At 48.2% G+C, this 15976-nt stretch overlaps 1 protein-coding gene across 9 annotated transcripts in view; it reads right to left on the minus strand.

The window, feature by feature from the left end:
• Window positions 1–15976, minus strand: part of ALG9 (ALG9 alpha-1,2-mannosyltransferase) — a 58083-nt gene that overhangs the window by 26039 nt on the left and 16068 nt on the right. For 4 of the 9 annotated variants that reach the window (XM_065040311.1, XM_065040313.1, XM_065040317.1 and 1 more), the window contains one exon: window positions 14574–14704. In XM_065040311.1, the coding sequence (XP_064896383.1) occupies window positions 14574–14704 (131 nt within the window). Of the gene's footprint in view, window positions 1–8113; window positions 8573–10668; window positions 10720–14573; window positions 14705–15976 lie in introns of those variants that run through there. The other 5 variants (XM_065040318.1, XM_065040316.1, XM_065040312.1 and 2 more) reach the window with 2 other exon arrangements.

Raw genomic sequence — 15976 nt, forward strand, 5'->3', positions numbered from 1 at the left:
GAAAAAAACAAATACACGGAGCTTTTTAGGGCTCAGGGTTGTTGTCTTTTTCTTTGAAAGCACAGTATAAAGCACCATTGCTCAGTTCACATACCAGAAGCCAGCTACTGTGACACACAGTCGTCAAACAGCAAAACCTCTCCGAAGGGAGCAAAGGCAACCTTTCCATATTCGGGGACAGGCTGTTGGGTGTGCAATTAACATCATCTTTGTCACTTTGCGGCTCGTCTGGGGAATCAGGGGCTTACAAAGGCTCCTTTTTGGCTCCTTTTTATGGCTCTGCAAATTCGGGGCTCCTCTCCTTCTCCAAGCCACTGAGCCCGGTCTGCATGAGGGACTCACAGCAATCAAAGGGGCGCTCACTAGCAAGGACTGCCAGGGTCTCAGGCCACAGCACCCAGAAGATGGTAGGTACAGCAACAGCAGACAATAACTCTTTAAACACCTATAAAGGCAGAATCCCACCTGTCCTGGTTTTGTTAAAAACAAGTTTCTCTTTCAGTGAATTTTGCCTGTCAGCTAAAGCCTTCATATTAACTGCATTTTCCTGGAGAACCAGACACATGTTTTGGTAAACCTAGCAATGGAATGCAAACTTATTGATAAGCATGGATGGACATCTCTCAAGAGGGGCAACGAGAAACCGGTGACCAAGAAACTGACCAACTGTGTATAACATCCCATTCACGTGAATACTTCATATAAAAGTGGGAGATCACGAGGATCTCGTCCCTTTTCCTTATGGCCGACATTAGGAGAGGACCTTGCTAGTCGTCCCTGCGAACTGAGGGCTAGTGAGAGACTGAATCCAGCTCCGGTTGGCTGCAGAGTCCAGTCCAGGACTTTGGTTGCCGGCTCTGCAGTTGCTGAGACTTTAAAGATTGGGTTTGTATATTTTGTATTATTTTCTCTATTCTTTTTAGTAGCATTAGTAAAACATCTTTAATTTTTCCAACTCTCTTCTCTCTGTCCTTCTTTCCCTCCCAACCGCCTGTCCTGAGTGGGAAGGGGGGAGAGGGAGGGGCAAAAGGGGAAGTGGGGGGGGAAGAGAGGGTTAACAATACATCTGCCAGGGTTTTATTGTCACCCCGCAATCTAAACCCTCGACACCACCGCCCGCACCTCCACTTCAGAAAAACCCCACCCCAGGTTCCCAGTCTTGCAGACTGTAAGCTCCGAGTGCATCAGTCAGCCTGGGGTGAACAGCAGGACAACTGGAACCACTGCCCAGAAATCCCGGCTTTAACCACCTTCTCTGGATACACCTGCTATGAGCAAAAGCAGGAGGACATTATTATTAATGCAGCAAATCAGCATCCAGGTCCCCTTAGCACTGCTCGCGCCACTGCATCTGCATTAAAGGCTGTTAGAAAGGTGTATAAATTATTCACGCTAATCAGGGCGCTGACAGCGAGATCTGGGGGCACAGCCAGGGCAGCGGCTGCAGGTTCCTGCTCCCCGTACCTTGTCATGACAAGCGTCTCCTTGGAGCCGTTGCCATGTCAACACATCTGTCTAGGCCATCCTACTTGTCAAAAAGTTTAGTGTAATTTAGCACAGAAAGCCAAGGAAGGTTCTGTAGTGCTTTAACCCTTTCCACGCACCGAGCAAGACGGCTGGAGTGGTGGCGAGCCAGAGAGAATCAGCAGAGCTGCTGATGGGAATAGAAATAGCTGCCAGATTTGCCCTGCACACTCTGCACATCCTGCTCTAAACCTTGGAAAAGCATGCGCACAGCCAGCATGCCTGCACACAGACCTCACCTCATCGTTACACAGCACATCGGCTCAGGACGCCCCATTTCTAGCCAGAAGGTAAATCACCCTTTTCTAACAGACAAAGCAGAGCATTGGGGGGTCTCCATGAGCACACTCCAGCTGCAAGATGATGCTGGGGTATCCAGACCCTCACCCTGTGCTCTGGCAGAGCCAAGCCCATCCCATGACCTGCATGACGAGCCTGGCTCGAGGACCAAGTTAAGCCAAGTCAAATCAAATGCTGGCTGTGCACTCCTGAACCAAGCACGTGTGCATGTGAGATCCTGCTCCTCCCCGGACCTGTTTGACACACTGCGCGACGCTGAAGGAGCAGCATTGAAGGGTTGAGGCTCCTACCAAGTTGAGCAGGACAGGAGAAGTTAATCCTGTATGTTTACAGCATTATCAATGAAAACTCGAAACACACAGTCTTTCACCAGAAAGCCCTTAACAATAGCAAGAGCAAGCAAAACCCAACCAAGATATCATGAAGCCAGACGGCTGTTTTTCTCTGTAATACCTTGGGTTGCCAAATATCGCTCTGATGCCAAGCTCCAGTTAAATAAGTAAGACAATGACAACAAGAGTTTGGGGGAAGCCTTTCCAAAATCACCATCAGGAAAGCTCACACAACCTACTTCAAATGACCGACTGTGCCCTGACGAGCATTTTGTGAACTCCAAGAAGCTCTAATAACCTGCTCAGCTTACATGTTTTGATCAAGAGAAACACACACACAAACACAGCAATGGCAAAAACCCAAGGGTTCATAAGCAGCTCATACATGTATTACCCTTGACTCAGAACTGGAAGCTGAGTAAGAAGGACATAGTGCAAGACATACCCCTGCATTCTTACTGTATTTGGAACACGTTGCCTAGAGCCCTGGCATGACATAGCCAGATTTTTGTCTTTCCCTGGGGTATTTACCCCAGAACAACAGTCTTTAAAAGGGCTGATTTTTTAGACCAACAGTTCTTAGAAGCCACATTGGCACATTTTGGTCTTTGTTTGGTTGGTGTTTTGTTTTTGCTTTTTTTTCTCTCCAAAAGAATTAATTGTAAACTGCCTAAAAATAAGCCTGGAAAGACTCAGAGGGGAAAGCAACGTCAGCTTCTGGCAGCTTTATTACAGCGCTGTTTGTGCTTTGTGGCCCCATTGTTCCTGTTTGGGTCACTGGGGGTGGGGGAAAACCTATTTTACGGGCCAAGAGACCTCCTGTAGTCACTGAGCAGCTCAAACACATTCGGTCATAAAGCAACCAAGAGAAACAGCTACACATTGCACCTGGTAACCATAAAAGACCTATACTTGGTGGCTACTTTTCCACAGCAACACTCGCCTCTGAAATCAAGCTATCTGCATAAATAAGGACATCCTATTTTCCCTAAGCAGAGAGCAGTGGCTTTGGTATCCAACTGAGGGTTTCCAAGGAAAGATGAGAAAGCCCTCAGGGCCAGGATTCTTCTGTGTGCAGTGCCCAAAGACATCTTATAACCAAGGATGCAGAAACACAACACCAGCATCACAAGTTGTGCTAACAGGGAGTCGGTGGTGCTGCGGGGCCACCGTCCCTTTGCCAAGCGCAGTCACATCTCACACAGCACGTGCTCTACACGGAGGACAGTTCTCACTGCCCTGCTAACGCACCAGCCCTCCATCCCACCAGGGAGTAACCCGATGGGTTCAAACTGGAACACAAATGTTCCACTTGAATTTGAGAAGAAACTTCTTCCTGGTGAGGGTGGCAGAGCCTGGCCCAGGCTGCCCAGGGGGGTTGTGGAGTCTCCTTCTCTGCAGACATTCCAACCCGCCTGGACACCTTCCTGTGTAACCTCATCTGGGTGTTCCTGCTCCATGGGGGATTGCACTGGATGAGCTTTCCAGGGCCCTTCAACCCCTGACACTCTGTGGTTCTGTGAGCACCCTTCTCTGCCTCCTCTCCCCATCCAGCCAGCGAGCTCCAGACTCCCATCGCACCCCACACCGCTCCTCCGGTCTTACCTTCAAGCCTCCAGCAGTCGGAAATCCCGCACAACACAGCACAACACAACACAACACAGCACACCATCACTGCGTGTTCTACCTGCACCCAGCTCAGCCACGGAGCAGCTTGTGGAGTGGTCTCAGAGCCAGACAGGTGGAGCCCATCAGGGCTCGTTAGCAGCAGCCAGGCTAGCACAGGTGCTCCAGGAGCACTGAATGAAGACGGATGGGCAGCGTGTCAGGCTTTGCAGGCTGTTCATGGTCATGTCTGAAAGACTGTTCTTAGAGAACACAGACAGGAACAAAGCACCGGTTGGGACCCTTAAGAACGTATGCTTTTAGCTGAACTTTTACAGGCAAGGAGAATACCTGATGGGGCCCAGGAACACAGGTGCATAGGCACACGCCAGCATTCAGAGAGACACGTATTATATATATACACAAGGCCCCCATTCCATTTGCTGTAGTTTGGCCACATCTGAGCTGTGTGCTCCGGACAATGCTGAAGTACTGAACACGTTCCCTCCAGCCAGCATCCTGGACACCATCTCTGAAAAGGAGCTAGTCTTAGAAACTGAAACTCTCTGCTTTCAACAATGAAAGGTCTTTGCAAACATGAACAAACTCTATAGAAAGCATTTGCTCTACCTGGCAAGGTTTGTAACCAGTTTTGTTAGCAATAGGATTGGCGACATCATCTTGAGGCTCAAAGGCACAGGTTTAACTGCAAAAGCCATCGTTCCTGTCCACCAACACAATGCACAGCAGGGAGATACAGTTTTGAGAACTGTCCAGGGCAGGCTCTTCCTCTCTCACTAAAACTCTTTCCAGTCCTGTCTACCTGGACTTTTAAACAAAGATAAACCAGTGCAAATCACCCTTTAAACCAATGGGGTGCTCTCCTGTACACAAGAGCTTTAAATCTCTCCATCAAGCTAAACCCCACTGGTTATAAATCTCAGGAGAGACGAGCACTTGGAAACAGGCTCACTCAGGACTTGCAAAGCATGAGGGACCAGTGGGGTGTATTTATTTTGGCTTCAGCTCTCAGAGCACAAAGATAGATTTCACTTGGCTAAGTTGCAGAACGCAATTAAGGACCATGCTGCCCTCCCCTGCTAGTGGAAGAGTTTCTGACTGCAGCCAAATAACTTTGACAAACTAAATAATATGCACAGTGAAGATCTTCAGACTTCTTTATTCTCTTCAAAAAATGCTTGGGGATTACAGGAAGTTGCAGTAATAGGGAAATTAAGGAAAATAAAGAGAAAAGACCGCTAAAGCAAGGATTTGCAGTGACAAAGCTACTGTTATACACAAGCTATATCCAAGTGGTGCACACACACAAAAAATCCATTAAGACAGGGCTTTGTTCAAGCTTGTCTATCAGGACTCCCCCAAAAGCTATTGCTAAAGACCATCCTTGTTAGCATTACACTGCAAGTAATAGTGCAAGTATGGCCTGTCCTCACCAAAGCCCAGCTTAGCACAGCTACATGCAAAGGACTTGCTGGCATAGAAAAGTGCAGCCGGATCTGACCCCTCCAGCACATGCACTGAGCTGGCTATTCCAGAACTGTCCTAACCACTCTGTATGGGTAAACTACAGGCTTTCTTGAAGCAGATGGGCTGAAACATACTCCACACTCAGAAGAGAAAATGAAAACATGACCTGGCAATCCATGGAAAGCTCCCACAACCTTGTCTTTTATGAACGCCCACATGGCATCGCTGCACAAACAAGAGCTGCCAGTGTGGGAGACTTTGGGGCAGTTTTCCAGCAAGACAGGAGAAACAAATACCAAAACAAGAGAGCAACAGCTTTTTAACAGCTTGTGTGGAAGAGTAAATATTGACTGGTTCACTGGAAAAAGCCAGCTCATCCTCCGTTTTGGTGAGGGCAGCTCTGGCACAGAGGAGGAGCCCTCGCAAGTTAGCAAGAACACTGGGTCTACAAAACACTACGAGGAAGCTTCTTAGCAAATATTTCTGGAAGGTGGTACTGGATGGCTGATCGGCACAATGGCTCTGTTCATCAACACATGAACGGCCTCTAGAGAGTAAGCTAAAAGCATACAAGGAATCCACGTAACACTACGGGTAAGCAGGGCTGGGTTCTCTGCTCACCTCCCCGTCCCAGCCCCTCGGGTGGCCACAGAATGGAACAGATTAACCAGAAACAGCAAGTGCTGCAGCAGAGCAGGAAACTAAACCCAGCTCCTCTGGGGGAGATGCTGGACGCTGTCCGCCCTCTTGTGTCAAGGAGTCCTTTCAAGAGCTTGAACAACTCAGCTTTGGCCTTCTCTAGCAGCATTTGCTGTCCAAGCACCACTGGCATTTCAGTCAGCTGATGGAAAACTGGCCAAAGCTATTCAGGACACGGAGATCAAGCACAAACGGACATTGACAATATTCATCACCCCGCTCGCAGATCGCTGTTCGGTACAAAGTCCGTAGATGTGCACCTGTGAACTCACCAGTAAAAAATGCTAAAACTCAGTCCCTTTCATGCACAGTCTGTTAGTGGGTTAATTGGAGCTCCCTACGTGGTGACTGCCAAACAGCTGAAGTAAAAAGGCTTTTGGGGGCTGTAACACAGCTCTGGGGTCATCCGGCTCTCACCAACATCCCAGCCACTCTCACAATGAAAGCTCAGACACACACCCCCCGCTATTCCTGTAAATCATTAATGCAGCAGGCACGTTAGACCATAACTGACATGTAAGAGGCAGCCCCATTAACCCTGTGCTCACTCTGGTGGAGAGCACCCTGTAATCTTCTCTTTCCCTACGTAGAAATCAGACCACCCACTTCTTCGCTGCCTAAGTTACTACTATTTCCTCTCACCCATTTGCAGCCAAAAAAGTGAATGAGGATTGCATCTATTCCTCCGCAATGACTCCCATCTCCAGGCTCGCTGTTGCTGGGAAAGACAAGTACAGCATTGGATTCTGCACCAGCTCCCGGATGAGAACAACTATTTATTTCAGACTGCCAGAAAGATAATGTATTTGTTAGCAAATTCTGCAAGATAGAAAACAGAAATTGAAAGGAAACACTTAATCGTCTTTCTGTGGATTATCTGTCAATAAGTGTCAAGTCTCTAGAGAAAATGAGTTCCAGAAATAAGCCCAATTAGGCAGGAAGGTGCTCTCGTGGAGCACGATGCCCTCTCCTGGGGCCTGAGGAAGAAGCATTTCACAACTGGAGTGAAATCCAGCACGGTTCCCACCAGGGGCCCGGTGTCTTGGGGCTTTAAACAGAGATTCCAGCTTTTAGCTGTGATCCCACTTCCTTAACTAAGCTTCCATCAGCCACAGACTCCAAAGCTTAAAGGAACTGAAGGCGAATAAACTGCATCTCCTAGAGCCGCCACCACTGCCCACCAGCCAAATTCTTCCTTCAGATGACACAGCCAACACAATTTCTTCGCACGAGCACATCTCTGCTTCCACATGGTGCCAACCTCCTGTCCTCTCGTGTCTCCCCTATGGTCTCTATGCCTTACACCACCCTCACTGTATATACCCAGCTGATAAATGACACTTACTCCTAATGCTTCACATCCTCGCTGTGCTCTTTTGCTGTCACTCCTGCTTCACGAAGGACTGGAGCTTTCTCAGCGCCATGCAGGGCATCGTTCGAGCCGAGTAGGGAACCAGACCATTGTGCTTTAGCCACCAGAGCAGCTGGCTTGCACACCTATACACTGCGGTCACTATGGCACGTGCTCTGCCCAGTTGCTTAATACTTGTGTTTTCCCATCCCCTTCCAAAATAACTGGCATTTGCTGCCCCCCAACATTGGAACGATTGTCTCATTAGCCAGCGAGAACTTGGGAGGCTGGAAAAGTGAGGAGGATGAGCTCAGGTGGGAAGAAGCAACAGCGGGGCAGGCAGATCCTGGAGAAGCAGAGATACCTTTTTCCTGCCTGTTTCCCCAGTGAAAAGCCAGAGAGAAAATAACGGATATTTATAAGCAAACCTGTCTCTAAGGCAGCAGTTTCCAAAGTCTAATAATAGGGCTTGGACTTGTTTATTGTGTGATTCAGACAGCATTGCACAAAGCTGCTGGAAAGCTCCTGCCTGTCCCCAGAGCGTATTCCTGAGGAGCTGTGAGCTGGACGAGGGATGCGGAAAGCTACCTGTCCCCCAAATCAAGGCAAAACCCAAGTCTGCAGTTTGCTACTATTATGCCTCGACAAGCAGGCTTGTCTCAAACCAGACCTGGTAGCATGGGCAACTGCTTATGAATTCACCACAAAAACCACCTCTCGTGGCCCTGTTGATTTTTCTTGGTGACCAATATAGAATCTGTTGAAAGTGTGGCTTTCCCAGCCAAGTAAGAGGGCAGGAATCTGGAACAGAACCTTCATACCATCATTCCTTTTTATTTTCCATTTTTCTCTGGTGTAATAGATAATAACACAGGGAGCAACAGGGATAACGTGTCCATAGGTGGCTGCTGGATTTTCAAATAGTTTCTTACCAATATGTTCTGTGTCAGCAGAGCTGAGATCTGATACTGAGAACGGAAAGCAGATGATGCACCCTTCTTACAGCTGGAAGCTTGCAGAGTAATATCACTTCATGGGAAATCTTCATTAGTGAATCTTACAAGCATGAGCTTTCAAAAAGGGAACAGAGGATGGCTTAGGCAGCTGTCTAAGAGTGGCAGCAGATGGTTTTGGTGCCCAGGTGTGTTGCTAGCCTCCCATTCTTTTCCTGGTTTGCTTCGACCTCCGGGATTTCAGAATCGTATAGTTTGCATACCACGTGTACTGCTCTGAGAGGAGAGGGATGTAGAACGCACGCAGCAGCTTTGAGGACCTGAAACCAGAGAGGAAAACACAAATCATCCTTAAAGCACCCATTAGCCAGAATGTTCAACACTACACAGATGAGGCTTCGCAAAAGATTGGGGCTGGTGAGTCCGTGACGTGAGGAACACTAATGGTTCAGGCACACAAAGCCCAGTCCCGTTTTCTCCTTGGTGGTGAGACCAAAGCTGGTTTGTGCCAGCATCATCAGTTGGAGAGCAGCGGTTCTTCGGCATGCCCGCTCTGCATTCCAGTAGGACCAAGGGGGAGAGAGGGTGGGAAGGTGGTGTAATTATGGAAAGAAACTTAGATCCTGGAAATCACTGTCCAAAAAGCAAACAGTATAGCCCAGTGGGCCTGTTGTGTCAGACAGGCGGGCCTCCTGCTCCTCAGGACACCCTATGAAGGTGAGAGGTTAGCAAGGCTGCACTTAGCTCCTGGCACCTCTTTCCATTCAATCTCTGCCTGTTCCTCCATGCACACCTGAGGGGCAGACAGAAGCTTTGATGGGCACTGGCATTTTGAAGCTTTGGTCTTGTGCTGATGTTCTGTTAAGGGTATTGAATTAAAGAGGGATGGAGTGCTCCAAAGCCTACAAGGGAGCTTGGGGCAGCCTGCCAGCATTCACTCCGTGCCCTGCTAGTGCTGGAGCTGACATTTCACACCACTTGGCAACAACTGGCCCAATGGAGCACTCAAGCATGGATGGTTTAATGGCTGCATCAAGTTAATACCCTTTGTTTAGCTGCTAATTGCTGGAGCTGTGCTAGCTGAAGACATTTTAAATGCATGTATACTCTTACTGAGCACACCAATAGTAAAATTCAGCTTTAAATGTAAAGCAGACAAACAATTAACATCCTTCAGCAGCAGCACTGAACCTTGCTACAAGCTTCAGAAATCTGAGCAAGTGACTGAAATGAGGGCTTGGGCAGAGTCTTGCTCCCTCTTTAAGATCAACTTGTCAGTAGACTTAAGTCTGTCAAGGGTTGATAGTTTAACTCCATCCACATAATGCTTGGAGAAGCAGCAGCGGCACCCAAATGTGATCTGCGGCATAGTAAGTGGTCACAATGGCACATGGATCCAGTGGGCACTTGGTCACTGCAGTTCACACAGCTTTGCTGGTAACGTAGCCAAGGCTCTGGATATCCAGTTCAAGTCACTTTTTCAGAAGAAAGATGAATTGTGTTCTGTTTGCTTATTGTAAGGCTGGGCTGGATCTCTTTCAAAAACGCAGTCTATGAAACAATGGCAGGAACTGCCACTGTGAGCTGCATCTCCCTGGAGGCTCCCAGGGTTCTTAGCCTTGCTGTAATTCATCCGAAAAGAGGCAGCTCCTGATCTCCTACCTGGAGTAAAAGATCATTGGGGACAAGACGGCAAGATCTACTTGCATTGGCAAAGCATCACCCAGCAGCAGGGCCCACACAAGCACACAAAAAGGCATTTTTCAGTTGGGATGTTCCCTGTTTAGAAAGGCAAAGCTGTATTATTCCCACAGTGGTGAGGGGAAACTGAGGCAGAGTGTATTGTCTACCCTCAGAGAGACCGAGCAAGTCTGGATTTTAAGATTTACAAGTCCGGATTTTAAGATTTACAAGCCCCACTTCCAACTGTGCGACTCTGCCTCCTTTCAGCATCTTGTAAGGCTGCTTTGTGTGCCAAGCACTCAGCTTTCGCTTTGGGATATAAAAAAGCTGATTGCTTTACTTCGAAGAACAAAAAACTCAGTGATAACACTTAGGCCCTTTACAAATTGTGAAGCACCCAGCAAAGTTCCTAAATAAAAGAATCACTGGAAATGCGGCTCTTTGTGAATTCCTGAAGTGCTGGAATTGGGAACATGTTCAAAGCAGAATCTCTTGGTAGCAAATAACTAGGCAGAAGATGGTAATTTTGGTGTATTCTGAACAAGGAACAGTTTTTGCAGCTGTCATTTCCTTGGACCCAGAAATTGGAGGTCAAGCCTCCCTCCAGTCACTAGAAGCAAAGGCAATCCTTTGAAAACAAGCACTTGATTTTCCTCCTCCATCTCTCCTGGCTAATGAACATCATGTCACTGCTGAACTCGTTCTGGCATCTTCTCTGCACCTGACTACCTACCATTGCTACCATGGCTGCTCTCCGCAAACCGCGTGGTTTCACTTCAGTTCCCTTCAGCAAAGAAAAACAAGGAAAAACAACAGTGTTCAAGCTGCTTTGGGTGCTGTTTAAAACAATGAAAATAAGGTAGAGTACCAGCTTTCTGCTATATTGTAAGAAAGGGACAGAAAGCAGCACAAGTCCCCAGAGCTCAGGGTTATTTGTTGAATGAGCCTTGTGCAGTTTAGCTCAGGGACACAGAGGAAGGTGGTTTTGCTTGTTGTAGAACAAAGGATACTCCAGGAGCTGTTGGGAGCAAATCTCATCCTAAATAAGCCAGCCCAGTGTAACCATCCTGAGTTCACAGACAGCCTGAAACAACAACTCTGAGCAACAAAAGCTCTCCACATGCTCTTCACTTTGGTTGCAACTCATGTCTTATTAGCAGGAGGAAGTTGAATCTCTGCTACATGAGCATCAAAGCTCTCTGAAAACCCATTAATGTTTGCACTTCCCATAGGTGTTAAATTTTGTACCAACCAAGCACCTAAGAAGGAATTTAGTTACTTGTAAAACAAAAGGAGGGAAAACATTTCACATAATGTGGAGGAAAGCACCATTTAATGGAACGAGACAAAGCCTCTTATTAAACCAGGGTAATGATATCCTAGAACAAGGTGACCGAATCATTAATTTCGCACAAATAATCTTGTTTTTTGATGGAAAACTCAAGCGTTGGGAGCAAGCAGACAGCTCAGCCTAGAGAGCTGGAAAATGTGCTCCTCAGTGGGGAGCTGTAATATATTTCCCCTTTTCTGTGACAGATTTGGAGTGCTCAGCCAATATAGAATTAAATGGACCTGGACAAAGCAGCTTCCTGAGGAGCATAATTAGCTGGTTGCTTGGAGTACACTCTAATTCAATTAGCAGCACCATTTATCAGAGCCAGCTGAGATTTACATTTGCACTTGCTGACGTCAATGTGAGACTTGCAGCGAGTCCCAGAAGCCTCCGGTTCAACGGGACTGAATTGAACTGCGGGGTCGTTTATTTTCAACAAAAAGGAGCTGGAGTTTGGTGTTGGGGGCACTTGATGTTCGTTTCTTCTCCCTCAAATGCTCCTTGCTCTGCAGCCGCTGAGCTACTGACCCCAAATCTACACTAGCAGCTTCCCCTACAGCTCAGCGCAAAGTGACACTTGTGTCCCTCCTTCCCTTTTATAAAACAGGGTGGAATTTTCACAATGTTATTAACACTTCATAGGCAGCACGGGACATTACCGAATTATTGTATGGCAGCACGTGCTGGATTTGAGAGACACATCATTCTGCTGAACTGGAAAGGGGGGGAAGGTACATGCTCAGAAATGCAAGCAGCCTGGATCACTACAGGAGTTCTTGATGCATCTTCACTGACCATACACACAAACCTGTGTGTCCGACCCTCAGAAGAGCTCTCCCCACAGATCCTACAGGTTTCTTTCAGCTTACCACTTTCTAGCACCTAACATGCTGTGTTACTGCTGCTCTCCTGCAGCTAAACCCCCCCAAAAGACCAGCTTCTGAACTCTACGAGAGACAGCACTGCCTAGATTCGTTGTTCCAAACTGAAACAAAACCACAAATGCTTTTGCTGGGATTCACACACCTTTTCCACTATGAGGTCTGCTAACAAGTTTCTGGACTAGAGAAGTAGTTGTTGCGTCACTGAAAAAGCCTCAGGGCACCACTGATGCCCTCAGAGAACCTTCCAGCCGGATAGAGCAGCAAATCTCAGTGTCGTCCCCCCGAGGCTCTGCAGGACCCACTCCAGCAGGCTTGCACTCCACAGACTGGGATAGGGACAGCAGAGGGCTGACCAGCAGCAATGGGGACCGCTGCAGCCGCAGAAAGATGCGCCCCTAGCACTTGCTTTGCAAATGAGGTTTCCCAATCTCAGCACAAGGGCGATAGCCCTGGATCTGCAGGGCGAGACATCTCCACATCTCATTCACCTCCAGGCAGATCTGCAATCGCCACTAGCTAGCTCATGTCAGCTGCCAATCTACTGCAGAACTTGTGTCATGTCCCCTTTTGAGAATTGCTTGAGCCCTGTTATCTCATGCAAGTTACAACTCAATCACACTCAAAACACAAAGCAAACAACACTGTCTGATTTTAGAAATACTATGACGCATTCTGAGAAAATAGCTCAGACTGATTATGAACATTTACCATGGGAAAGCTTTATATGGATGTTACAGCAAAATTCCAATACTGGGAAACAAAACAATGCAAAGGTATTTACCTGCCACCGCTATTATGAAGTTGAAGCTCCTCATGCTTTCAAACATGGCCAAACTCCTGGAGATAAGTGGGGAGCTAACAAACTTTTGGTGCAAATGGAAAACTGCAACACGTGGACAGTTTAAAAGACCTGGATGGAGTTCTGGGGGCACCAAGTTCCAGCTGAGCCCCTTTGCACTCATCCACCCTGCCTCTTCTCCAAGGGCCACAATACAGAATGAGATTTAAAATGTATGATAAACTATGAAGCAGGCAATCCAGAAAGAGCCTTTCTTAAATTTCTCTTACTCATGCTGTTGTGGATGGGCTGGCAAAAGTTGCCTTTACCATGCCTGTAGCATCCAATTTTAAATGTGATACCTTTCAAGTGACACGCTGGCTAAAAACAGGGCAGATCAAACCTCACGTGGTTTGTTCTTTCTGCTCATCACTGTACCATGAGTTGTCTCGTGCCCACTGCTGTGCATTTGCCCTGCCAGGCCATGGTTCCTGGCTTGCTGTTGCTCTTCAGGGGGAACAGAGCATCTGTCAGACAAGCAGGGTGACAAGATAAGGAGACACCGCTAGTTCACTCATCCCTCAGCATCACTGACACCCCCAGGTAAGGACACGCCTTCCAGGCCTTCAGCAGCACTGTGCACTCCAGCTGCCGGCTGCGGAAAGGACAGAGCCCAGCGCCCCAGACTGGGGGAGCTCTGGAGGTACTAACGGCAGGGATGGAAATCAGACCTGCTGCTATGGCAACCTGTCCTTCTCCGCTGGCAGAGGCGCCGCACCTCCCCTCCGCGCCAGCTGTGCGGCGTTGACAAAGAACAGCACGGAGAACTGCCATGCAGCACAAGAACAGAAGCAGCAAACAGGCAGCACCAGCAGGGCTGAGGATCTGACCGCCTGATCTCCTCCTGGGACACGCTCCACAAACCCTCCTCTGTTCTCGTCTCCCACTAATGCAACAGCATCTTTTGTTAAGGAGGAAACAGCAAGCAGAAAGATCCCTTGCCCTCCCCACCACCTTTAGATGATAGGTTCTAAGGTCTTGGTGATTATTTAGCCAGGGAGTACGCTCCCCGCTTTTCCCCACCCCCAGTATTCTGCCCTTATATCTCATTACCAGGGTCAGTATGAAGTCTCAGGCTCTCTCTTTGACTCCCAGCTTCTCACAAGCTGCTGCCCCATGGTGAGATGTCACCTTTGCTACAACAAGCCAAGCCATTAATTCCAGTGGCAAAAGCCACATGCGCTCTCCCTTCACAAGCCAGATCACACACATCAAGGTGATGGGACATGGGTTTACAAGAAGAGTGGTGGCGTGCCTCTCATGAGCTCTAATCAAAAGCAAGAGGCTATGGGCGAGGAATTAAAAGTGCAATAATCCAAAAAGCCCCATGAGACAGGCCAACTCCTTCTCTACCAAATATCAGCTGAGTACAAGAAAAATAAGCAACCCAGGTCATCAATATTGCAAGTACAAGTCTGACAAAGATTCCGCTGTAGCCAGCAAGCTGCCTTGGCTGAAAACTGGATTTCAAGCTGGCATTTGCCGATGTTTATATAAAATATAATGTTTATATAATAACTAAACAGAATTAGTCCACAGACCTGACAGCCTTTCTCCCTCCCTCTCAAATGTGTAAAACATACCTGGAAGCATCTAGAAATGGCTTGTAGGCAATGGTTACCCACTCTTCTTTGTTGGAGGAATACCGCGGCTCCCTCGGGGTTTCAGCTGCTGTATCCAAGTCCACCAGATAGTGGCATTTGGAAATGTCAATCTGCAGAAAACCAGATAATCTTGTGGTTTATTTCCTGTAGGCTTCTGGGCATGTATGTTCATTTGTACAGGCTGTTACTTAACAAGGAGAAAGGGGTTAAATTTCATAGAATCACAGGATCACTTTGGGTGGAAGAGACACTCAAGATCATTGAGTGCAACAGATAGCTTAATGCTGGCACTAAGCCACAACCCGAAGAACTTAATCTACACATCTGTTAAATACTTCCAGTGACTCCACCACTTCCCTTGGCCGCCTGTTGCAATGCTTGACAACCCTGCTGTTGAAGATCTAATTGTGTTTAAGTGACTTAAGTCACATTTTCAGAAGTGAAATAACCCTAAGCTGTGGCCATATTTAAATTGTACTAGGGTAGCTATACCATTAAAATACACCAGAGAAATGAGCCCCTCATGGATGCAATGTACAGCAGCAAGGCTGAGCCTTTGGCATAATGATTTTCAGCCACCAGAACAGAGCAAGTTCTACCAGTTGTTCCCTCTGTACTCGGGTATTTTGCTGGTACTAGGTTTTGTTAGCACCTATGCATTTATTTGGTGATTTACTCAAGACTCCGGTGGCATACAGAACTTATTCAAAAAGATCTTGTTCTCTCGGTGTTCTTATGTCAGAAGTTTTAAAACTCCACCTAAAAATCACATTTAGTAGCTAATTTCTAATGCCCTGCGTCCTTTTGCCTGCATAAGAAATAACAAAATTGCACTGTGACATTACGAAAAAGCCCCTGAAACAGAAGTGTGTTCTGCTCCATTAGTCACGGGCTGCGCACCAGCCAGCTGTCTGTGCTAAAAATATGCGACTCTTGAAGATCTCATAAATTAAACGCATTGCAGCAGACAGCCTCCCCCAGGTTGGGGGGGATGGACACCCCCCCGCCTCCCCCAGGTTGGGGAGGGGGGATGGACACCCCCCCGCCTCCCCCAGGTTGGGGAGGGGGGATGGACACCCCCCCCGCCTCCCCCAGGTTGGGGGGGGGACAGACAGACACCCCCCGCCTCCCCCAGGTTGGGGGGGGGGACAGACAGACACCCCCCTGCCTCCCCCAGGTGGAGGGGGGGACAGACAGACACTCCCCGCCTTCCCCAGGTTGGGGGGGGGACAGACGGACACTCCCCACCTCCCCCAGGTTGGGGAGGGGGGATGGACACCCCCCCGCCTCCCCCAGGTGGGGGAGGGGAATGGACACCCCCCCACTTCCCCCAGGTGGGGGAGGGGGGACGGACACCCCCCCCGCCTCCCCCAGGTTGGGGA

This window comes from Columba livia, chromosome 24 (genome assembly GCF_036013475.1).
Source record: "Columba livia isolate bColLiv1 breed racing homer chromosome 24, bColLiv1.pat.W.v2, whole genome shotgun sequence".
Classification (NCBI taxonomy): Eukaryota; Metazoa; Chordata; class Aves; order Columbiformes; family Columbidae; genus Columba; species Columba livia.